Here is a 26,203-nt window from a genome sequence, read left to right on the forward strand (position 1 = left end):
AGGCCACTTACACCTCTTTCTAGTCAACTGTAACTTACTCCCTTCTGCGGGAATTTTCACGCCACAGGCTCACAGAGCCTTTGCAATTCCACCAGACCCTTAATTTTAAAGAAGGAGACTCCCAGGCCAAAATACTTCTTCCTCATTAAAAAACAAATAAACATATGGTATTTATTTTTCTCTTTCTGATGGTTCTGAAGAAACTAGGGGCAGGGCAGGAAAAAAGACGCAGATGTAGAGAATGGACTTGAGGACACGGGGAGGGGGGAGGGTAAGCTGGGACGAAGTGAGAGAGTGGCATGGACATATATTCACTCCCAAATGTAAAACAGATAGCTCGTGGGAAGCAGCCGCAAAGCACTGGGAGATCAGCTCGGTGCTTAGTGACCACCTAGAGGGGTGGGATAGGGAGGGTGGGAGGGAGCCGCAAGAGGGAGGGGATATGGGGATATATGTATATGTATAACTGATTTACTTTGTTATAAAGCAGAAACGAACACACCATTGTAAAGCAATGATACTCCAATAGAGATGTTAAAAAATCATTAAAAAACAAATAAACAAACGATTCAGATGCTGGCGAGCCAAATACCCTTCCAAAGGACAGTGACAATTTGTGGCTGGCCGCAGCCCGTGAAAGCAGACGATGGCTCACAACACAGCCCCCTGACTCCTGCCTTGCTGCTTGAAGGAGCCTGCCCTCCACAGGCCTGTGGAGTTTCTCTCTTCACCTGCCTCTCCTGATTCTTCACAACACATGCTTCCTCCTGCAGCGGAGAGACTGAGGGAAGCCAACCTCATCGGAAGAGGAGGTAGGAGTCTTCAAAATGCATTTACAAAGCAAACACACTAGCAGAATCTCTGTTCCGGTTTCAAGTTCGCTTGGGGTGACTTTGTGGGAGCCGAGAGACAATACAAAGGATCCAACTCTCCCCTCTCTCCTCAAGCCACAGCCTGTATGTTATTTATTACCTTTGTTGGGTAGTTTTAATACAACCTTCTTAATTTTAAAAGCTACTATAAATCCAATTAAAGCCTCCAGTTTAGGTAATAATACTGAGCCAACTGTCATTTCTTAGTTTTGACAAGTGTACCACAGTTATATATACCACACACACACTGACATATACTCAAACTGTTTATTATATTTGAAGAAATATCAGAAAACAAGTATATTTCTCTTAATAATTATATATGTGTATATTATATATAATATACATATTATATACAATGTTAACATCAGGGGAGGTTGGTAAAGGATATTCAGAAACTTTCTGTACTATCTTTGTAACACCTCTGTAAATCTTAAGTTATTCCCAGATAAAAAGTTTTTTTTTAAAAAAGCTAAGTGAACATATCCCATTTTTCCAAAGGAAAGTGAATTAACACCCCAAACTTGTCTCATTCGTTTGAAATCTGTTGACTTTGGACTTAGAGCCAATAGTTCTAAAGAAGAAAAAAAAAAACTTCCCAATCTCTATACTTTCAATAAGTCCTCCTAAACACTATATATTTAGTTAAATAAAAACAATACAATTCATCAATATTAAAGTTTCATTATATTCTATATAACAATAAATTTTATTAGAACTCACCCCTACCACCACCTCTTGGAATTAAATGGTCTCAGATGAGTTTCCAGCAGATAAAAGAACTGAGGCCACATATCCTGCATTGTATGTGTGTGTGTGTGTGTGTGTCTGTGTGCACATGCATGTTTATGTTTAAGACAATCTGTTCTTAAAGAGCCCTTCCCTTTTCATCCTTCATAAATAACGAAGTACCCCAAATCCAAATAACAAATCAATTTTTGAACTGCTTTGAAGATGAAAGAGAAAACTAAATTCTAAGTAATGGAATGTATATAAAAATAAAGTGAAATAGAGGAAGGTGTGTACCTAAGGCATCTCTTATTTTTTTCCTCTGGATGTCATTGTTTCAAATTATTTTAAGCATTGAAAGGGGGAAAAATGTTACGCTGGTGTCAGTAAATAAGACTGACACTCCTTCAGGAGTTTTCCTCCCTGAGATCTCTCATTTCTAGACTCTTACCAAACCTCTTAGCAAGTCATCCCCACCTCATCCCCACTTCAGGTAAGTCATCTAACATCTTTGGGTCTCAGTTTTCTTACCCGTAAAATGAAGGGGTTGGGTTAAGTGTGGGATGGAAAACTGGTAGCCCAAGGCCATCTTCTGAACCACAGACCTGTTTCTTAGCTCCACAAAATTGTATTTATTTAAAGTTATTTGCGGTGCATTTAGTATTCAAGATACTTCTCATAAAAACCTGGGTCTTGGGCCTCTCCTGACATATCATAACTCTGAGACTCTGGCACAGCAACAAGTCAGCAGTATGAAAGAATAGCTGTCTTCTGTCCCTGGGACCTGTCCTCCACTCCTCTCGTTAGCTTCCTCCGTGGCCTCTGGAAGCATCTGAGCTTGCCACCCTTGCTATGGAGTGCCTTCCAGCTCTAATATTCACATTCTCAGTGTGATTGTTTACTAGTAAAAGAGAATTTTAATTTGCTTCCAGTGCACTGGACTTCCTGCAGAGGTCTTACATGTTAGTTTAAGCACAACCATTGTACGTTTGCTTTGTTGAAAGTTCCCATATGAAACAAAAGAAAAATACATCTAATACTGAGATCACCATGCCATAGTAGAGCCAGTATTCAGAAAAATTTAAAATTACTATTGCCTAAAGTTGTTCTTCCAGAACAAGATCTTACTTTAAGGGCTATTTGGGTCAGACGGTGGGATCACTGTTGGCCGGATAACAACCCTTAACAGGAGATCATTGATTACATAATTTACATAATTTAAGTATTCAAAAATAAAATCCCAATGGTCTTGTCTTACTCCACACAGAAGCAATTTTAGAGTGGAAAAAAAAGGACAGAGCACTTAAGATGTTGGTGCTTATAATAAAATGTCAGACCCGGTCAAAATGGACCAAAATTATGTAAGACTGCACAAAGAAATAAATTGTAATTTTCGAAAGTGGCATAATTTTTAGTCACTGGTGCCATGAGGAGAAAAACAGAAGGCTAAGTTGGTTTTGAAACTATTTGAAAACATGTTATTTTTATAGGAGTGGAGATTAGGCTTTACGTTCTTTGCTAAGAAGATACTGTGCCAGGTTCCCAGAGGTCCAGACCCTTCTTATTTTAGAAAGAAGTTTAACACTACTCTTTCTTTGGATGGAGAAAACGGGGGTACAAGCTATCATGCTGACGGACTTGACATTTAAAATGCCCTAGCATTTCATAACACAGCAACTTTTCTGTTTTTATTTTTTTAATGCTCTAACCTCAAATCTAAATTTAAAACACGGCTGGAGATCTCAGGAATTACGAGGAAATTACCTCATTCCCTTTAAACTTTTTTAGACAGCGAAGTTCTTTCCATATATGGCAAACCAAGAAGGAAACAGAATCAAGTTACAGAACCAAGTAGCTGTCTAGACTTACCTGTTGTTTTGTTTGGGGCATGTCTACAGCCTATTAGTGAGCAAGACGGTCCCTGGCCACAGCTAGCTGGCCTCGGAGAGTGCCCGTCCTCAGCTCTCCATCACTAAGAGGTCCATGAGGGAGCCTGGCCAGGGTCTCTGGCCACCAGAGGTGCCCAGTACTAGAGGAGCCACTTTCTTACAGACTTTGTATTGGTTCTCTGCACAGACAGGTCACCCACACAGGAGTGAGATGGGAAACGGAGGCAGGCTGTGGATCACAGTGGGGGGATCCAAGAGGAGGAAGCAACGGGTATGTGCTGCCACGGGGACATCGACCTACCAGCCTGGCTGGTGTGTGTCCAGAAGGCGCCAGTAGAAAATCTGCCTGTTGGAGGCCTGACTGTGAGGATGTAGAGATGCTGCTTTGTTCTCTGCTCTTCCTCAAGCACCGTGAAAACAACCCCATCCACCTGGGCAAATGGAGCATCACCTGGAAAAGCCCCCAACCCCACGCCACCACCACTTTCTCGATAGAAGCTTTTTGTAACATTTAAAACAAAACAAAACAAAACAGAAAATTCATGAATAACTAAGACATTTATTTCTACAAGGAAGAGTTTTGAAGAATCAATCATCTCTATTAGGACATGGGTAATAAAACTCTTGTATCGATGAATCTGCAGAAATCAGCTACTGACTAATGCAGTGCTCCTTGTAATCCACAAAAATTGAACTTTCTGTTTGGGTATACTATGCTAATATCCCAAGGAAGAGTCACAATCACTTTCATGAGCCACAAATATTAAGGAGAGACTTTGAGAAATGGAAGGAAAAAAAGAGAGAGAAAGGTGACATGATATTGCTGATAATGGATGCACCAAAAAGTTCACTCAATTACAAGTAAATAGAAAATATTTGGATGGAGATACAGAGGTATCAGTAAAATGTACAGATACAAGAAGCAATTATTAGGAAATCTGATACACAAAGCTAGACTGAAGAAAACTGGTAACTTTTTCACTTCCAGTAAGCTTTGCTTTAAGTATAACCTCATGTCAGTAAAACATAACCAAAAAATATTTTACAAGTACTTTAAAAACCATCAACCTCGTAGTGAACAAGCAGTGGTCGAGTTCATTCCTATCACCTGGGTGTTTCCTAGCCTAAACCATCACCCTTTTTTCTCTTTTTTTTTTTTGGTTCTGCCACACAGTTCTCAGGATCTTAGTTCCCTGACCAGGGATCAAACCCGGGCCCTGGCAATGAAAACACAGAGTCCTAACCAGTGGACGGCCAGGGAATTCTCAGCCATCACCTTTGAATCACATATATTGATACTTTATAGAGAAAATGCCACAAAAGTAGGCAAAAATGGGAATAACCTATAATAACACAAATATTGAAAAACAGGTCAGGTGGAGAGAATAAAATTAGGTTAAATATATGTATGAATGAAAACAGAGAAAAACAAGTGATGAAAATTGGTGACAGAACATGCTTGACATAATTATTTAACAAATATATAAGGAAAATAACGGAATCATTCACAAAAGTGAATAGTAGTAACCAAACCAAAACAAAACAAAGCAAACACACCAAGAACATCTGAAACAATGAGTGCTCTCATGGATTTCATAAGACTTGGTAAGTGAAGGAGAGTGATTATTACAACTCTCCTGGACATGACAAGAAGAAAGAGTGATGATTCACTTCTACAGATTTAACTGGGAAACTCAGAAACGTCATAACGTAAAAACCCAAACACATCTCCCTTCCCTGACGTCCATTTCTCTATTCCTAGTTTTCATCCATATTCTAACAAAGCCAGTGTCCTAATAGAGACTACTTTATGGGCCTCTCCTGAACTCCACAAATGCCTTTCTTTCTAGTCTCTTCTTGGTTTTGTTATTTTGCTCCTTTTTGGGCTTATAATAAACGATTCACTTAAAACTCTGTCTAGTTAGAACAAAATGTTTCCACTTGTGCGGTGAGCCACATGGAAATTTTCTTCGTCCTGTCTTTCTGAACCTGGGCACCGCCTCATAGCCTGACAGTCAGTCAATGGACAGACTGTAAATGGAAGTGACATGCACAACGGTCAGCCCTCACCCTCGCTGCTGAAGGTAGCTGAAGGGGGCCGAGTTCATTAAAAGTGGGAATTGTGAGTCAGGTGACTTGAGGCTGGGTCAGGCCTGGGCTAAGGAAGGTGGGCAAGGACATTTAATCTTCATAAGCCTGCTTCCTCCTTTGAAAGTGGCGAGGGTTTGGTGAGATGACCTCTCAGATCCTTTCTGTCTTTAAAATCCTATTACTTTTCTATGAAAAATGCTCAGTTTCATAACTGGCACTTGAATTTCTACAAAAGCTGTGTGCAAAATAATCTCCCAGTCACTGACAGTATAAAGCAGCAACAGTATGAAGTGTCATCTGTCCCAACAGCTCAGGGGACATAAAGCAGCTAAAGAAAAGCATTTGCAAAGGTCCTTGTTGTTAAAAAAAAATAACAACTTAGGACTGAGTTTCAGAGGTAAGAAAACAAAACCATTCATGTTTTCAGAGGCAAAGGTCCAGGAGTAAAAACAAATTTCTATTTTAAAATGCAAATGTAATGTCACAGAGTCCAGATAAACTTCTAAGGAAGGATCTGTAATTACTATTATTAGCATTAATAAAGTTTGTAGTATACCGGCTTTGAGCAAATTTAAAAACTAAACAGAAAGGTGGTACAAAATACATTAACCAGGTAACAAGCATTCATCAAATGTCCAGTCCTCAGGAAATGCCCGAGCCTGTGCATGTATGTGTTTGAAGGGGAGGAGGGATTTAAAATAGTTGGGCAGATAAGAGACATACCCACAAAAAGAGAATGCAGGGCTTCCCTGGTGGCGCAGCGGTTGAGAGTCCGCCTGACGATGCAGGGGACACGGGTTCGTGCCACGCTTCAGGAAGATCCCACATGCTGCGGAGCGGCTGGGCCCGTGAGCCATGGCCGCTGAGCCTGCGCGTCTGGAGCCTGTGCTCCGCAACGGGCGAGGCCACAACAGTGAGGGGCCCAAGTACCGCAAAAAAAAAAAAAAAAAAAAAGAGAATGCAAACAATGTCACTGAAAGAGCCTGGAACCAGAGATTGACAGGTCTGGTTTGAGTTTTGTCAGGGATGAGCCTTTTAAAACCTAAGAATGAGGAAGTGGAACACAAGTGGAGTAAGAAGTTCGGAAGAGAGGTTGCTTAGGAGCCGAGATGATCAGGTATAGCTTCCCAAAGAAGCTGAATCAGAGCACGCCTTGGGGGAGACAGTGCTGGGTGGTTTGGTGGACCAGCTACAGAGCAAAGGGCCCGTGCTGGGCATTCCTGGGAGTGAAGTCACAAGGAATGCCAGGCAAAGGTTCTAGAGTTGAAAGTGCATTCTGAGCTAGAAAGGGATGGAGGAAGGTGACGTGATGTCGGTGGTGAGATGTTCAAACAGCTCAATGAATGTGTGATAAGAATATCTGTATCTGTTTTTCAGATCTGCGCCACGACAGTGATCCTTAGAATGTTCTAAAGGACCACTATGTGCAAACCAGTTGGTGGGCAAAGATTTCCTTTAATCCAACTACAATATTTTCAAAAGGCTCTTCTGCAGTAGGATGAACTATCTGATGGTAGCTGAAATACACAAACAGAGCCTCAGAACCTGTGGTTTACCTGCAACCTAAGTTTTTGGAAAATCCAACCATATTTCTTTAAAGTCTTGAGTACATGCTAATGCATAGAGCAGCCTTTGCAGCTCTTAAACAGAAATCAACATAAATTAGAAAAGCAGACAATGATGACACTAAACATTTCAAGGTAAAGGTTGAAGCAAAGAATATAGCTAGCCCGGTAATTTCCGGTTATGATAAAAAAAAGTGATTTTAACACTGTCATGTCATGCTCTCTAAGAGGGATAAGTGATAACTACAAACCACTCAGAATGCTTTCACTGTGGTATCCCAGGCTGATGAATCACATAACTTATTAAACTTATAAACTTTACTATATTTTTCAGGAATAATAAAGACCTCTTAATTCAGTCTGTAAAAATGGGAATTCATGCAATTTAAACATAGCCTGAGTAACTAAGGAAACAAACTACTCAGTCATTCAAGCTACTTTAGTAGTGTCATTGACTGAGAAGGAATAACTAGGCTGTAATTCTTTCAGAATAATACACTGAAAATAACCTGTAATTAGTACCATTCTCGGAAGAAATGCAGGTTATTTAAAGTTTGCTACTAGTTAATAGTACAAACAACTAAAAAGACAAATTGCTTTCAAGTACTTTGGAAATAACTTCATCAGAATTTGCTTTCAATTAACATGTTAATTAAAATTATTCTTATCTTCTCATTAATGGAGGAAAATGCATCTGTCACAGGCAGTAAAAAATAATAAAACTGCAATGAAAATGTGTCAGGTCTACAACGAGAACTCCTCTTTACTTTAAAAAAGAGTCCTTTCCTTTTTTTGAACAATGGGTGTAATGAATTTGGTTGGCTATAAAATGTGATCCTGAAAACAACTTTGCTGTTGTTTTCTCTTAAGAGATAGGGGATCAGTCACCCCAGTCACCTGAAGAGAGATGTCCTGCAAATCCCCAAGGACACAGATGGAATACACCAACAGGTGGGAGAGGAAACCAACATCAAATGGTGCAAATTCTTTGGAAAACAGGCAACTTCTCAAACAGTTAAACACACAGCTCCCATAGGATCCAGCCATTCCACTCTTTGGTATTTCCCCAAGAGAAATGAAAGGATATGTCCGTACAAAGACTTGTACGTGAATGTTCACAGCACTTTTTATTTGTCATAGACAAAAACTAGAAACCACCCAAAGGTCCATCAACCAGGGAGCAGGGTATATCCATAAAATGGAACTCTACTCAGCCATAAAAAGGAATGAGCTATTGACATACACGATAACACAGATGAATCACAAAATAATTATATGCTGACTGAAAGATGCCAGACAAAATTGAGTACATATTATATGATTCCTTTTACATTAGCTTTAGTAAATGCAAGCTAACTTATAGTGATTGAAATAAGATCAGTGGTTGCCAAGGAACAGAATGGGAAGGATTGCAAAGCAGCAAGAGGATACTTTTGCGGGTGAGAGATAGATGCATCACCTTGACTTTAAGTGTGCAGTTAATTGTATGTCAATTCTACCTCAATGGAGCTATTTTTTTAAAACTAAAGAATCAAAAGGAGGGAGAAGTAGGAGGGAGAAAAAAGGGGTGAGTTTCCAGAAGCAGAACAGGCTCAGCATGGAGGATCACAGACTCTGAGGGAAAGAAAACCTCACAGAAGGACCATGGAGAAAAAAGGGTGAAGTTATACTCCACTCAGGAAGAGGAAGAGGTTGAGGCAGTGGGCAACCCCCTTCCACTTGGTGATGGGGAGGCAGAAGAATGGTACTGTGACACACTAAGGTCCTGGAGAAGCAGGAGAAAGACAGAGGCTTGGGGCTGTGCTCAGAAGAGGGAAACGGGAAGAGAAGCTCCAGGTTTCCCTCAGGACTGTCGCTCAGGACTGTCCACACCAGTTCCCACAGAGCAGGCAGGGAGAAGGGAATTGAGGATGAACACGAACAGATGGGGGCAGGACTCACGTGACTTGGCACACTGGTTCTAAATCTCACTCCTGGGTCGTGTGTGGCCCTTGAGTTTACCGGGGGCGTTCACACACCTGCAGGCCCAGGGCAGGACCATGAGAAACACAGGGACACAGGATGGGGGCGGGGAGGGGTCTGGCCAACTGGAGGGGGCACTTCCAGGAGTAGTTCTGGTTGTTGGGTGAAACCTCTCCCCTCCCCCTCCGCCCCCACCCCTCCCCCCAAAGACTGCTTCAGGCACAAGGGAGCTACTGGGGATAAGGCAGTGGAATAAAGTGACCTTGCTGCCCTCAGGGCTCTGATGTCAAGGTGAAGGCTTGGGACGTTGAGTAGGGGGTGGGCTGCGTGAGGCGAGGCAGGTTTGTGATGGAGCAGCCCTGAGAAGACAGCAGGAAGTCAGGCCACCAGAGCTTCCTTCAAGACTCCCCAGGCACCTCCTGCTCGGGCACCAAAGGTGGTTCCCAGGAGCCTCCAAGCTCATCCCCCTCCACTGGCACCAAGGGAGAGATGAGCTGCTCACGACTTCACAAGGTAAAGGTCAGCCCTAGGTTTTAAGCCCTACCCAAACGTTGTGTGTTTTTCAATGTGCCTCTAAATCTTCCCTGGACTAGAGACAGCTGATCGTCAACACATCCTTGCAATCTCAGGCTTTCGTTTAGAGTGTATCACTGTAGCCAAGAGGAAGACAGGGGCGTTGGACAGGGATGGGGAGGCTGTCGCTGCTTTGCTGGGCAGAGCTCAACGTGTTTCCATTCAAACCAAACCAAACCAAACCCTGTCTGTGAGAAGAGATTCGTAAAGTCATGGGGTCTTATTTCCTAGTTTACTTCTGTCCTTAACATTAAGGAAATCCAAGAGAGGACCTGTCATTAGGAAACCCTTTAAGTTATTTCAGGAAGGTGGAAGCTCTTTCCTTTCCTTTTGTTTCAACTAATTTTGAGCATCAAAAGGAAAAAACCTAGTGTGGCATCAGAAGGAAGGACAAAAGCCCTTTCGTAGTTTTCTTACTGGGATCTTCGGCAAATCTCGTAACCTCTCTAGGCCTCAATTTTCTCAACTGTACAATAAGGGGGCTGGCTTAGGTCTGGGCCGTGTGAGTCTTATAAACACTTCATTTATTCAGTATTTGAGAACCTACTACTTCTCAGACACTATCGCAGGCACTAGGTTCCAGCAATTAAACGACGCAGGCAAGACCCCTGCACTCCAATTCGATTCTAGAGAACCAAAAATGAAGAACTGAACATGATAATGTCAGGCAGTGAGAAGCACTAAGAAAATACACGAGGAGTGCCTTGGTAGGTGGTGGAGTGCCTTACTCTGTATTAGGGAGGGGGGCCAGGGACAGCCTCTCTCAGGAGGTGAGTTGAGCACAGTCTGGGATGATGATGAGGAACCAGCCACTGGATTCCAAGCAGAGGTAACAGCACAAGCAAAAGTCATGTGGTGGTGGGCTTCCCTGGTGGCGCAGTGGTTGGGAGTCCGCCTGCCAATGTAGGGGACGCGGGTTCGTGCCCCCGTCCGGGAGAATCCCACATGCCGCGGAGCGGCTGGGCCCGTGAGCCATGGCCGCTGAGCCTGAGCGTCTGGAGCCTGTGCTCCGCAACGGGAGAGGCCACAGCAGTGAGAAGCCCGCGTACCGCAAAAAAAAAAAAAAAGTCATGTCGTGGGAATGACTTATTTGGGTCTCTTCACAGGTGAAGGAAGGAGCTGTACCTGCCTTTTTCATTTTATACCCCTCCTCCCAGTACTATGTATTAATTTCACTTAAATGTATTCACACACAACTTTTTAAGGAGGAGCAAAAATATCACCCGATTTGAGCAACTCCTTCAGGACAGACTTCTTCTTTTGCACCAACTCCTTTGTTACTCTCAAACTTCTGTCCTCAGGGTTATAAATTCTTGCACTTATTCCAGGCAGGAGTAAACAAGATTTTAACCAGTGTTTTCCAAACTTTTATGACAGCGACCCACAGTGGGAAAGAAATCTTACACTGTAACCCAATGTCTACATAAAACTGAGACAAAACTTTCTAAAAAAAACAATCTTACTGTGACTACCTGCTACACACTGCAGTGCATTCTATCTTCTTTTTTAAAAAGTGATAAGGTGATTTCATGGGGAACTTGCAGTTTGAAAAACACTATTCTAAACCAACAGCAGCTAGTAATTTTGTTCCAATACAAACCAAAATACGGAAAATTTCAATATTAAACAACCTCACAGGCTACTTCCTTCTGCTGTTTTTTTTTTTGTACATATACTTACTTTGAATCAATGGAACCCAAATTTCGGTGTGACTTGTGGAAGAAATGCCCAGGGGGGAGATTTTCAGGAGGGCGAGGGAAGGAGAGGGGAGGAACCCACAATGCAAACTGTTCGCTAGGTGAGGAGACAAGACACCCTCAGGTTTCAAAGATGGCCCAAGAAGGAAAGATTCAGTCTCTACAACAATAAGGAAGAAGATGTGTGTGTGTGTTTTGGGGTAGGCTGGTCTGTTAGGTTAGCCATTAAATTATAAGTTCCTGGGGGGTGGGGCGGGGAGTCAATCTGCATCCCTACCTCGCTCACCGTAATTTCAGGCCCACGTGGTCAGATGTGTAACTGCAGCTTTGAGAATCACACCTTGAATTTAGCACAGAACACGTGGGTGCTCAAGAACTTTTTGAATAACGCAACTCATTGTCATCATCAAACCCTAACTTTGCATGTATACCCAATTATTACATTTTCCTGGAATGTAAAAATGTCAGGCCATGGTAAAGGAATCTTATGTATCTTCAAGTCATTGTTTAAGTCCAGGGAGCTTAATCAGGTATTTTTCTCAGCACTAGGTGGGAAAAGCATGTTTTGAATTGCAAGGTACAAGACAGAGTACTGGCTGTAATGGAAAGATTCCGTGTCTGCGAGTGGCCGTGGTAAACAGCTGGTATTAAAATGAGTGTGTTAATTTAATAGGTAGTTTCTCAAGGGACACTAACCAGTGGGCTCTGTCAGGCAAGGGCTCTCTCTGATAGAAACCGTGCCAATTAACTGTCCTTACCCTTTAAGTCAGAAGTGCATGCACCCAATTTCCAGTAGCCCCAGGGCCCTGGAGCCGAAAAATTACACCTGCAAGCAAGCATTCTCCCACACTGCCACACACAGAAAGCAGCTCATTTAAACTGTATGCCCTTCAGCCCCATTTAGGATCCGTTCATTAATGATTTCAAATTACAACTGTTGCTTTATCTCAAAACAGTGATAAATAGGGGAGCTACATTCATGATGCTTTTCTTTTAAGTCATTTATCTGCTCTCCTCTCAGGGGCAAAAAAGATGAGACAAGTGTGGACCTGCCAGAGCTTCTTATTATAGATGTATCCCTCCTTCCCTCTCTCTCTCTTTTCCACTCCAGCACCCTTCCCTCTCCCGGTTTCCTGAACTGAGGCACAAGCCTCCGGTAAGGAACTGCTTATCAAAACTAGGAGGGATTCAGCGGAGAGGGGGTGAGTCAGCCCACAGAGGAAAGAACCACTCCCTCATCCTAGCAGGTCAATTCACCCGTTCCCTCAGGTCAACAATAGATCGGGTTTCAGAAAGGAAAAAATCTCAGAGGAGGGCGGTCAACCCATTACAATTCAGGAGCATCCGCTCAAACGCCAAGAGGGAACAATCCCTGCTGCCTCACCGGAGGTGTGGGCAGGCGAATGCGTGCTTGTGCGCAGGGACAGCCTGTATATGGACGAGACATTAGTGGCAACGAAGGGACACCCACCACGGCTGACAAAGCCACAACTATTACGACCTGAAATATCACCCACACACAGGCCACCGACTTCGGTGCCAAAATCTCCCCGGATTTATTTTCAGGCAAGTGACTCACAACCTCGTCTCCATAAGTAATTCCATTAAAATGAGTCTCTGGTTCCAATAACCCGACTTTCCGCTGCCCTCTGGCTACCCCTCCCTCCTCTCCGCCCATCCTGCAAACCCAGACAGCTCAGAGACTGAGCAACGGTACCCCAGGGGAGCATAAGTCAGGCTCTCCTGCCCGGCACCCACCCTCGGGGCAGTAATGAATGGGGCCGCCGCTGGGCGGGAGCGCGGGTAGGGCGCGTGCGGGCTGTGCGCGGGGTGTGTACGTGTGTGCGCGCGTGGGCACGCACCCCGGGCAACTTACCGAGGTGGAGTTGGTCCTCGCCTGGCCCTGGTTCCGCACCTCCTGCTCCCGGAACTGCAGCCCAGCCAGATGCTTCTCCAGAGCCTCCCAGTCCATAGGGGGCACCGGGGGCTCCTCCGGGACGCACGTCCCGCTGTCCGTGGGCTGAAGACAGAGGCTCCCGGCCGCCGGGCCCCGGCCACCGCGCCGGCCCCCAGCCGGCTGAGGCTTCTGGACCGCCCGGCGGGGGCCCCGGGAGCCGCTCGGCCGGCTGGCCACCACCACGTTGCCATTGTGCCTGAGGTCCTGGGGGTCGTGCGGGTGGAGGTTGCCGTTGGGCACGGGGGGCAGCATGGCGGTGGTGGCGCCCCTGCCGCCGCCGCTGCGGGTCCTGGCGCTCACGTCCCCCGGCTCCTGGGCAGGACAGCGGTCATCCCGGTACCCTCGCTCGCTGCGCTCCTCCTCGTCTTCCTTCTCCGCGTCCTCCTCCGGCGCCCACTCATCAATCACCTTCTTCTGGTAGACCGGGAAGGGCTCCTCATAGCCCTCCAGGGCAGACACCAAGTCCAGGCTGCCCCCCGGCGACGGCGAGGATTTGCACTCGGAGCAAGGGGTCACTTTGGTGGAGTTGGACTGCGAACTGGCGCGGCTACTGCTGCTGCTGCTGCCGGCGTCACTGCCTAGATCCATCCCATCCTCTCGGTAATCCTGGGGGGAGGAGGCAGAAAGAGTGAGCCGCCGGGCCGAGCCTGCTCCGGCCGCCGCCCGCCGCCCGCCGCGAACGCCCCGGCCCAGAGCCCCGCGCCCGCCTGGCTGGAGGTGCGCCCCCCAAAGAGGCCTGCGGCGGGGGAGCCGGCACCAGCCTGAGGCTTTCCTCATCCCATCCCCTCCCCTGCGACAGGCAGACTTCCTCCGGGTAACTAACCCTCAAATCAGCAAAGGGGGTGCCCAGCCACCGGCACGTAGACTTTCCGTAAGAGGGACCCTGGGGCGCGCATGGACTTTGTTTTAACCATTTTGCGCCAGGCGCGCCCCCGCACCCCGCCCCAGGGATTCTCCGAGAACCAGACACTTTCCCAGAGAATTATAATTCCCTGGGGGCGGGGACCGAGAAGAGGGTGGGCGGCTACTAAATTCGCACCTCGCGCAGGGCGCCGAGACCACCCCCTACCCGGCCCCGCCCCGCCCCCGCCGGCGGCCGGGAGCCCGGCTCCGCTGGCGAGCCGAGCTTTACTTTCTAAGGAACCGCAGGCAGCTCGGAGGGCTCACTCCCGCCTCCGCGCCTCCCCGGCCGGCCCCTCCTCAGCTCGCCGGAAGGCTCGGGGTGGGGGCCGCTCTCGGCTCCCGCCGGGCAGGGTGGCCCCCGCGGCCCCCAAAGATGTGCGGGGCCGGGGCGCGGCGGCCGTAGCTGCAGGCGCCGCCGCCGCCCTGGGGGAGGGAGGACGCGCCCTGCCGGCACGGAGCCGGTCCCGCCACCGAGCATGCCCAGAGGCTGCCGGGCGCGGCGCAGTCCGGCTTTCTCGGAAGCAGGCTGGGGTGGGAGGCCGGGCGGGGATCGCGTTGGAGCGGCCGGGAAAAGGCCCGAGGGAAGGAGACTCGGGGCTTTAGGGGCGCAGACAGGACCACTTAGTAGGGGCGGCGCCCTGGGGAGGGTGGTGAATTTTAACCCCCAGACACACTCATATTTCCTGGGAGAGCCTCAAGCCCTCTCTGCGGGGCTCATTACCCCGCCTAAACCCCCGCGCATCCCAAAGCGCAGGCTCGGTGCCTCCCAAACCCGCGCGGAAGTCCCCAAGTGACCCCTTTCAGGACCTCCCTCCCGCTACATGCGCACATACACAAGCCCATGTGGGAGTCCGAGTGACGTGTGCTTGGTGGTCATGCACCATCATTTCCCTTCCACCTTCCTCCTCGCCGCTTCCTCTCCCTCCACCGCCCAGCTCCGGTCGCCTGGCCGTCTCCCCTTGTAAGTTCAGGTTGTGGGTGGAACCTGTTGCGTTAGCTCACGTTTTCTTTCCCCTCCCGGCTGCACGCCGAGGATGACCTATGAGAGGTGTGTGTATGAGGAATGGAGGAGTGTGAGATGGGATTCCTGTCTAGCATGGAGGTGGGGAATCTGAGCTAAAGGTTTGGGCGAGCCTCCAAAGTCCCCTTTGGCCACCTCCAATCAAGGGGACATTAAAGGAGGGGAAGAGGTGGGTGTCAGGTCACAAGCTCCTGGCACAGACGCTGGCTTGGCTTCCTAAATTTTTCAGGTAACCGAGTCGAAAAAAACCTCTGCTGGATTTTTCAAAACACAGCGCCGGCCTTAGTTTGGCAGCTCGTCCTCTTTAGGAAAAAGGTTCCATGAAGGGAAAGATAACCAACACTTGGAAAACGGATATGGGTCACAGAGCACCTTTTAAGGATTAAGACTTTACTGTGAAGAAACTGTTACCCAACCCTGGGGAAGTAGGAAATGCCCTCTTCTCTGATTATGAAAAACAGCACTTAGAAGTTAAATGTCCTCCCACAGGCAAAAAAAGATAAATATGTGTGGTGATGGATGTAACTAGATGGGGGGAATCCTTCCACAACGTGTGTGTGTGTGTGTGTGTGTGTGTGTGTGTGTATGTATATCTATTTTTTCACCATAGTGGACACTTTAAATATCTTACAATTTTATATGTCAATTATATTTCAATAAAGCCAAAAAATTTTTTTTTAAGAAAAAGAAGAAAAAAAAATCTGCTTAATTTTACTACAGATTGGGGAAAACCAGTTTCCTTGAACTTCCAGATTTGGGCCTGTTATGATTATTCCCAGTGAATTCTAGTCTGGACCAGGCCACCACCCTGGCTTGGCACCCTCCAGATGGAGGAATGGGGGAATGCTTGGAATTGTTTAGTAGGGAGTGGCTGCCACCCTGACATTTCTTCTAGGTCCTAAATGGGAGAGACCCTTTGTTTAAGTGATTTCTGTGAAGTGCTACCCTTTCCTCTCTTAGGTAGGCTTGAGCCAGGGAAGATAAACTAATCTTTTAAGTTGTCTGGAAGCAGCTATCTTATGAGTAACAGGAAAGGAGGCCTTCTGGTCTGGCCCCTTTACAGCCCTTCTATAAAACAGGACTGATTATAACTTAAAATATCTTTTATGGTGACATCTGTAAACAGCCTGCCCCGTGCTCCAAATATGGTTTGATTCTGAGGTTGCTGTGGAGCCCTGGGTCAGCTGGCTGCCCCCCTGTGGAGTAGAGGTGGCCCTGTGAGTGTTCAGAGATATGGGAAGAAAGCTTTGGGTGCGTCCTGGGAACTAGATAGCTGCTTTTCAAGTCACCATGTGACTTGGCAAGGCTTAGGTCAGAAAAAGCTCCCTGCTCTGTGGCAGGACAGAGGTAGACAGACAAGTATTGATCAGCTGGGGTGATAAGGGAGAGTTGTGGTCTCCGTCCAATTTTCAAGTATCAGTACCTCCTCAGCCAGCCACCCAGACTCCCTCCTGGGCTCTGGTTCAGCCCTTTGCTGCCCAGATGGTCTGTGTTCAGGGAATGCAAAATGACGCCTTAGAAAAACATTTGGCAAGGTAAATCCACTGCCAAAAATGCATGGCATTTCAAAGCCAAATAGAAACATCTTTGAATTATCTGTCCTTTTAAATTATTTTCTGACCAGATATTCTGGATCAGATGGGAAAGTGCCAGGTTTCCTTTCTTTTCTTTTCTCTTTATGCAAGGTGCCTGGCTAGCCCAGTTCGCGTTCTGTTTCCAGCTTTCCATCTCCTGCCAAGAACCGTCCCACTTTGGAACAGGAAGCCCTGCCAACTGCTAGGCCAGCAACAGTCTACAGATATGTCCAGCGGGATGGAGAGATGATTTGCAAAGTGATTGAAAGGCCCTGTCTTCCTGTTTACAGGAACAGTTCCTCAAGTCAGGGGCTTGGGGCTTACAGACTTAGATTTGTCCCCTGCAAACTCTGTAAATTAGATGTCAGACATGTGAGTCAGATGGGTGTCATCCCAGACTAGCACCTTTCCCCATCAATCACCAGGGTCCTGTCCCTCTCAATACCCACTGTCCCCACCCTAGTCTAGACCACCACTGTGTCCTGAAATTACTAAACAGTCTCCCTACTCTCTCTGCCCATTCTCTGCAAGCAGCCAGAGTGCCTTTCTAAAATGCAAATCTGAGCAAGTCTCTCCTTCCTTCATTAACCATCCGCCACCCCACGCCTCCTCCCACACCAGGGCTCCTCACTGCCCTTAAAGGAACTGCTTCCTGCCCAACCTCCCCCAACTTCTTTTGGTTATTTCTACTCATCCTTTAAGTCTCAGCTTCAATGCCACTTCCTCCTGGAAGGCTTCCCTGATTCTTCGTACCCACACAAAGGGGATCATGTGACTTTCCTGTGTTCCCATGACACTCACTGAACTTATCACATATGCTGAATCCAGGTTGCTGTTTAATTTCTTATCTTCTTTACTAGACTCAAGAAATCCATTTTATATCAAGACCCAGGTCACACATACATATAAAAATATTTTAAAAGTTTCCTAAAACTCTTATTTTGTAAAATTCTATCCTAAGTCATTGAAAACAAAATGTGGTCACACTTCACCACTGACTTCACAAGCCTTAAATGGGTCAGGGTTCCTAGTATGAAAAAGTACTCTAAATTCCATGAAGGAAGGGGCCATTTCTATCTTGTTCATGGTAATTGGAATGGAATAGGAACTTGATATTTGTTGCTGGAATTATTAATAGTAACATTTAATCCTCAAAAATACCTATATAAAAAAAAATAGTATCTCCATCAATAGGTAAGGAAGCTGAAGACAGTAAGGTTAAGTAACTAATGTCAAAGCCGGGTGGCAGAGCCAGGATCTGAACCAGGTAGAGGGGCTTCAGTATCCTTGCTCTCAGTCATTGAGCTAAGAGCTCAGCATCCCTTGGTCCAGATGTATACAGATGTACTGACTAAGCAAAAATATCAGACAGGGTCTCCTTGCAGCAACCTCAATGAGTTCTCTGTCTCCTGCCCTGCAGAGCCTCCTTGGGCAGTATTTATGTCTATGCAGAGGAAAAGGCAGCTGGCAAGAGCAGCTGTTCCCCTCTGCTCATAGGTTCTCCAGTCAACCTCCTCAACTGTCAACAAGTTCAGCAATAATCAGCAAGTTGAGGGATTTCATTGTCTAAAGGAAGAGTACAGACACCTCAGAAAATGAATTTCACATTGTTATGAATTAGATGCCTTAAGTTCCCCGCAAAACAAATCTTTTAAGAAGGTAGCCACCCTGAGATTGGGGTATTCATTTTGACATGGAAAGGAAACTGTCTGGAATAACAGCCTAAAGGTATGGATGAGATCATCTTCCTTAGGGGTCAGTGCTATTTATAGGATTTTAATCTGTAAAGGCAACATTTGAGAAAAGGCATGAATGAAATATTTATATCATAAAGAGTAAGAAGAAGTGGGGAAAAGATTTATTATATTTGCTGAAGGAAACAATAGCAAAGATCAATAAAACTAAAAGCTGGTTCTTTGAGAAGATAAACGAAATTGATAAACCATTAGCCAGACTCATCAAGAAAAAAAGGGAGAAGACTCAAACCAATAGAATTAGAAATGAAAAAGGAGAAGTAACAATTGACACTGCAGAAATACAAAGGATCATGAGAGATCACTACAAGCAACTCTAGGCCAATAAAATGGACAACCTGGAAGAAATGGACAAATTCTTAGAAAAGCACAACCTTCTGAGACTGAACCTGGAAGAAACAGAAAATATGAACAGACCAATCACAAGCACTGAAATTGAGACTGTGATTAAAAATCTTCCAACAAACAAAAGCCCAGGACCAGATGGCTTCACAGGCGAATTCTATCATACATTTAGCGAAGAGCTAACACCTGTCCTTCTCAAACTCTTCCAAAATATAGCAGAGGGAGGAACACTCCCAAACTCATTCTACAAGGCCACCATCACCCTGATACCAAAACCAGACAAAGATGTCACAAAGAAAGAAAACTATAGGCCAATATCAGTGATGAACATAGATGCAAGAATCCTCAACAAAATACTAGCAATCAGAATCCAACAGCACATTAAAAGGATCATACACCATGATTAAGTGAAGTTTATCCCAGGAATGCAAGGATTCTTCAATATATGCAAATCAATCAGTGTGATAAACCATATTAACAAATTGAAGGAGAAAAATCATGTGATCATCTCAATAGATGCAGAAAAAGCTTCTGACAAAATTCAACACCCGTTTATGATAAAAACCCTCCAGAAGTAGGCATAGAAGGAACTTACCTCAACATAATAAAGGCCATATATGACAAAGCCACAGCCAACATCCTTCTCAATGGTGAAAAACTGAAACCATTTCCGCTAAGATCAGGAACAAGACAAGGTTGTCCACTCTCACCACTATTATTCAACATAGTTTTGGAAGTTTTAGTCACAGCAATCAGAGAAGAAAAAGAAATGAAAGGAATACAAATCTGAAAAGAAGTAAAGCTGTCACTGTTTGCAGATGACATGATACTATACATAGAGAATCCTAAAGATGCTACCAGAAAACTACTAGAGCTAAAGTAGTAAAGTAGCTAAAGTGGTAAAGTAGCAGGATACAAAATTAAGAGAAATCTCTTGCATTCCTATACACTAATGATGAAAAATCTGAAAGAGAAATTAAGGAAACACTCCCATTTACCACTGCAACAAAAAGAATAAAATACCTAGGAATAAACCTACCAAAGGAGACAAAAGACCAGTAGGCAGAAAACTATAAGACACTGATGAAAGAAATTAAAGATGATACCAACAGATGGAGAGATATACCATGTTTTTGGATTGGAAGAATCAACATGGTGAAAATGACTGTACTACCCAAAGCAATCTACAGATTCAATGCAATCCCTATCAAACTACCAATGGCATTTTTCACAGCACTAGAACAAAAAATTTCACAATTTGTATGGAAACACAAAAGACCCCGGATAGCCAAAGCAATCTTGAGAAAGAAAAATGGAGCTGGAGGAATCGGGCTCCCTGACTTCAGACTATACTACAAGGCTACAGTAATCAGGACAGTATGGTACTGGAATCAAACAAAAACAGAAATATAGATCATTGGAACAGGATAGAAAGCCTAGAGATAAACTGACGCACATATGGTCACCTTATTTTTGATAAAGGAGGCAAGAATATACAATGGAGAAAAGACAGCCTCTTCAATAAGTGGTGCTGGGAAAACTGGACAGCTGCATGTAAAAGAATGAAATTAGAATACTTCCTAATACCATACACAAAAATAAACTCCAAATGGATTAAAGACCTAAATGTAAGGCCAGACACTATCAAACTCTTAGAGGAAAACACAGGCAGAACACTCTATGACATAAATCACAGCAAGATCCTTTTTGACCCACCTCCTAGAGAAATGGAAATAAAAACAAAAATAAGCAAATGGGACCTAATGAAACTTAAAACTTTTGCACAGTGAAGGAAACCATAAACAAGATGAAAAGACAACCCTCAGAATGGGAGAAAATATTTGCAAATGAAGCAACTGACAAAGGATTAATCTCCAAAATTTACAAGCAGCTCAATATCAAAAAACCAAACAACCCAATCCAAAAATGGGCAGAAGACCTAAATAGACATTTCTCCAAAGAAGATATACAGACTGCCAACAAACACATGAAAGGATGCTCAACATCACTAATTATTAGAGAAATGTCAATCAAAACTACAATGAGGTATCACCTCACACCAGTCAGAATGGCCATCATCAAAAAATCTACAAACAATAAATGCTAGAGAGGGTGTAGAGAAAAGGGAACCCACTCGCACTGTTGGTGGGAATGTAAATTGATACAGCCACTATGGAGAACAGTATGGAGGTTCCTTAAAGAACTAAAAATAGAACTACCATACGACCCAGCAATCCCTCTACTAGGCATATACCCTGAGAAAACCATAATTCAAACAGAGTCATGTACCACAATGTTCAGTGCAGCTCTATTTACAATAGCCAGGACATGGAAGCAACCTAAGTGTCCATCAACAGATGAATGGATAAGGAAGATGTGGCACATATATACGATGGAATATTACTCAGCCATAAAAAGAAATGAAATTTATTTATTTGTAGTGTGGTGGATGGACCTAGAGTCTGTCATACAGAGTGAAGTAAGTCAGAAAGAGAAAAACAAATACCATATGCTAACACACATATATGGAATCTAAAAAAAAACTAAGAAAGGTTCTGAAGTACCTAGGGGCAGGACAGGAATAAAGACGCAGACGTAGAGAATGGACTTGAGGACATGGGGAGGGGGAAGGGCAAGCTGGGACGAAGTGAGAGAGTGGCATGGACATATATACACTATCAAATGTAAAATAGATAGCTAGCGGGAAGCAGCCACATAGCACAGGGAGATCAGCTCGGTGCTTTGTGACCACCTAGAAGGCTGGGATAGGGAGGGTGGGAGGGAGATGCAAGAGGGAGGAGATATGGGAATATATGTATATGTATAGCTGATTCACTTTGTTATACAGCAGAAACTAACACACCATTGTAAAGCAATTATACTCCAATAAAGATGTTAAAAAAAAAAAAGATTTACTATATTTGCAAAATTCCCAAACGAATTCTGAAGATATTAGCCCTAACGCTGAACCTTTTTTTGTGGCATTTAGAGTAATAAAGAAATGGCTCGCAGAGGGGTTTGTATTTTATTACATGAATTACATGCAAGTCACACGCAGTACACAGATGCTCTCCTATTTCATCACCTGAGTGTAACTACATGGGAATATTTAATAGCACTATGGGGTGAAGTGTCCTTGATATAGAACATCTGGGCTTTCTTTCCAGCCCTGTCTCTAACCGCCTTTGTGACCTCAGTTTCCTCATGAAGGGGCTGGATTTCATAATCAGGGTGTTAAGCAAATAGTAAGAATTAATTGAATGAATGAATAAGTGAATGCACTGAAAGGCTTCTTCTAGCTTAAAAACCCTTTGGAAATGTCTCTGTGTCATTTTATCACTTTCTTTCTTGGGAGGTACAAAGTTGGTTCCTCTACTAGTTCAAAACCAAGGTCTATCTCCCTTAGGTAGGTTGAGTACATCGTGTTTCTCCTTTATTTCTGTAGAGCAAATGGGTTGATCTTAACTTATTAGTCTGTATGTGTAGATATTTTGGAGATGGATCCTATACACACCTAAAATAATTTTTTTTCTTTCTTCCTTTTATAGAGCTATATTTTAGTGAAAACAAACTTTAAAAAACATTAACATCTGAAATGTTTTGATTCTCTAGCAAACCATGAGATTGCATTTATTTCCTACATTTTCCTCAATAAAAATGAAATAGCAAAATGTGGGCAAAACTCAGCCCTTAAAAGAGAGCTCCAATGACCTATTTTCTAAACCTGAAACCAGGACACTTGGCTTGACAAATACTACAGCACTTACAGAAACTAGGTGAATGCATGTTTGAAATGAAGATTACCCTGAAACATCTGTAGGCATTGGTGAAGAAAGCAACTGTAACTGTGACAAAGGGACAGCATCTTTATCAGAGAAAAGTCACACAGAGGATGTCAGTCAGGACCTTTAGCATATGGCCACACAGAATGTGCCCTGTACAGTGCCAGGAGGATTGTGAACTGCACCACAGGTCCTTGCCAGGAGGGGCCACTTGGCACCATTCGCATAGATGGCAATGTAAATGGCGCCCCCTGGAGCTGTTCAGCACACAGCAGTACACGTAGGCTCTATTAGGAACCCCACTGATAGGAAATTTGTTCTCTGTTGACAAGATTGGAAGTGGGAGGCTGCTGTTCTTTTCGTAATCAAGTCATACCTCAGATTGGATGGCACTGACACAAATTCAACTTGTCTAAACTCTCCATCTTTTCCCAGAAGTTTTCTGTCATCAGGTTCTACTTTCCGTAAGTTCCTCGCAATTCTTGAAAATGCAAGTCTGCAAGCAACTCTGAATTTATTTTTTGAGCTTTATGGAAGGGTATAAATTCCACAAAAAGACGTTTAGGAAAAGCCGGGAAAGTTTGTAGACGCACTGCATGAGCTCAGGGAAGCGTTACAAGTGATGGGAACTGAAGCACACGTGCACATTACCCGATACGGGACGAAGTGCTCAGAAACTGCGTGCCTTGTACTTTGATGTACAAGAGGAACATCCTCGCAGGATGCTCTAGGAAGTGAAAACTCTGTTCTGGTCACTTCTTGACATAACTTTGGAAGCACTCTAAGTGAAGAAGGAGGCGGTGAGGTGGGATAGGAGAGAACTCTTCCAAGAGACTTGGCTTTGCCTCTGACCAGCTCTGCATTTATGGGCAAGGTGGCCCCTGTAGCTCTTTGGGCCACTGGCCTCATCATGAAAGGAGAGTTGTATGAAATTATCAGGTGCCTCCAAGGGTCAGGTAGGTGAGGTAAATGAGTGAAGTTGGCAGCAGGGACAACAGGAAGTCACAGGGTGAGCCACTGAATCACTGAACAGCACAGCACAGGGCCATCTGGGTTAAAATCCAGAACAAAAAGCAGGTTTATCCTCAGTTTACCCCTGGATCACCACTTGGACCTCTGCTCTGAGCCCTACATCCTTAGAGTTCTAAGTCTACATGAAAATGAGTTAGGGAGACCAAACATCTTGGCTTGTACAGGACAGTCCTGCTTTATACCTGTTGTCTTGGCATAATTATTAATGGCACCCTCCCTCACTCTCAAAAGCGTCCCAGTTTCCATGATAAATTACATGAGCATCCCAGGTAAGGGGAAATCATCAATGACTAAACATAAACCTTGTGGAGGAGTATTTCCTAGATCTGTCCAGACCTTCAGATGAAGGTAAGCAGGTTTGGTGGCACTGTTTATTGTAACAAAAATGGTTCAATAAAAGCATTATGTCATGAATTTTAAAATACAGAAAATATATGAGAGGCTATCAATTTGTGTAACATGTTCAACTTCACTAGTAATCAAAGAAAGGCAATTTCAATCATAATGAGGTAAAATTTTGCCTGTAAAAATGTTTAAAAATTATTTAGAACTACAACACTCGGTGTCAGGATGGGTGTGATCGCAGGAACACTCATATACTGTTGGTGGGCTTATAAATTGGTTCATACAAACTTTCTGAAATACTATGTGATAATATCTTTTAAATGTCTTTATGAAGTTCATACTCCATGATCTGTTAATTCAACAAATGTTTATTGAGCACCTATTATGTGCCAGGCACTGGGAGATATAGAGGTGAAAGAGACAAATACTATTTGCCCCAAAATGGAACTTCATTGTAGGGGAGAAAAAGACATTACATAGGAAAAAAATACAGAACAATTTAGATTACAATTTATAATAAGTACCAAAAAGTAGACAGATATGACACCGAGAGGCACATGGAGGTAGTGTTGTGTGTTGCGGGAGGGTCAGGAGATGGACTGGTCAGCTGAAGAGGGAGGGAAGGGTCTTACAGGCAGAAGGAACATCTTGGACAAAGGTTTTGAGGCTGAAAAAAGCTTAGCACAATTGAGTAACTGAAAGGAAACCACTAGGTCGGAGCAAGAGAGTTCAGGGAAAGTGGCAAAATGAAGGTGGGAAGGTGAGGAGAGGTTGCCATGAAGATCTTCATCCTACCAGCTACTTAGGGGTTGTAAAAGCAGACTGACATTTTAGAAACTTTCTCCATGGTGGAGAATTGCGTGGGGAAAGGCTAGAGCAGGACAAGAGTGGATGCAGAGAGACTGATTAGGAAGCAAATATAGTGGTCCAGGAAAGAGATGGCTGTGGCTTAGGTGAGAGTTGGGGAGATGGAGTGAAACAGAAATATTAAAGATATATTTAGATTGTAGACTCAACAGGGCCTGGTGACTGAATAGATGGGGGTGGTGAGGGAGAGAGAGATGTCACTGATGGTTTCCAGGTTGTTATTGTAGGGAACTTAGTGGAAAGGTGATGTCTCTCTACTGAATTGGGCAATTAGGAGGAGGGAGTTTGGGCAGGGGAGCAGAAGGAAGGGAAATATCGACTCCTTTTTGGACATTTTCTGTTTGAGGTGGTATAAGACATACAAGTTGGAGATGACATGAAGGTATTTGGATATATAGGTCTGGAGCTTAGAAGAATGATCTGGGGCTGGTGATGTAAACATGGAAGTCTCAGCACATAGATGGTATTTGAAAGCTTGGGTATAGGTGACATCCTCTGGAGACAAATAGAGTGAGAAGAGAAGGCCAAATCTCTAGCCCTGAGGAGCCCTATCATGTATAGATCTAGGAGGAAGAAGAATGTGTTTATAAGGAAGACAAGGAACAGAATGGGAAGAGAGACAATAGTTACTCTTTTAAAAATGTAGCGTAAGGACACAGAAATGAGGATCTAGATTTATGCATAAAGATGCTCATTGTGGAATTTACAATAGTGAAAAATTAGCTTCAACCTAAATGTCAAAAAATGGGAAGGCATTTAAATAAATTGTGACATATTCAGTCTGTGGAATAAATGCAGTCAAATAAGATACTTCTGAAAATTATAACATTAAATGAATTAAAGAGGGTATATTATTAGACATACATTGTGATCCACATTTTAAAAATTAAATGGTTATATGCCTAGAAAAAGATATAGCCAAATGTTAACAGTGATTAACTCTGGATGGCAAAATTACAGGTGATTTTTTAACCTTTGTATCTATTTGTGTTTTTCAATTTCTTTACGATCATCACAAAACAGGTGGGAATATTTTATAAAACAGAGAACAAATTATGCATATTTATTTTACTTAAAATGAATGATTCTAAATTTGTTAAAGAAGTCCATTAAGATAGTTTTTCAGATGGGCTAGAATGTATATATATTCTGTGATGAATCCTTTTATAAAACAAATAATTTTATGGTTCCATAAATCACTTATTAATTTAAAGTTTCTGAATATCAAATTTTCCTTTAAAATAT

At 44.0% G+C, this 26,203-nt stretch overlaps 1 protein-coding gene across 6 annotated transcripts in view; it reads right to left on the reverse strand.

Annotated features, from left to right (window-relative positions):
• The window catches only part of LOC114890950 (schwannomin-interacting protein 1), a 567,141-nt gene that overhangs the window by 108,870 nt on the left and 432,068 nt on the right, over positions 1 to 26,203 (reverse strand). Inside the window, exons 1-2 of one of the 6 annotated variants that reach the window (XM_029214919.1) lie at positions 15,072 to 15,154; positions 13,255 to 13,941 (exon numbers count right to left, since the gene is read on the reverse strand). The exons of 1 other annotated variant lie outside the window; for it this stretch is intronic. In XM_029214919.1, the coding sequence (XP_029070752.1) occupies positions 13,255 to 13,941; positions 15,072 to 15,125 (741 nt within the window). In that variant the 5' untranslated portion in view covers positions 15,126 to 15,154. Of the gene's footprint in view, positions 1 to 13,254; positions 14,113 to 14,158; positions 14,347 to 15,071; positions 15,155 to 26,203 lie in introns of those variants that run through there. 4 more of the 6 variants (XM_029214921.1, XM_029214918.1, XM_029214920.1 and 1 more) reach the window with 4 other exon arrangements.

The sequence above is a fragment of the Monodon monoceros genome, unplaced genomic scaffold (genome assembly GCF_005190385.1).
Source record: "Monodon monoceros isolate NGI ecotype Baffin Bay Population unplaced genomic scaffold, NGI_Narwhal_1 Super_Scaffold_11, whole genome shotgun sequence".
Taxonomy (NCBI): domain Eukaryota; kingdom Metazoa; phylum Chordata; class Mammalia; order Artiodactyla; family Monodontidae; genus Monodon; species Monodon monoceros.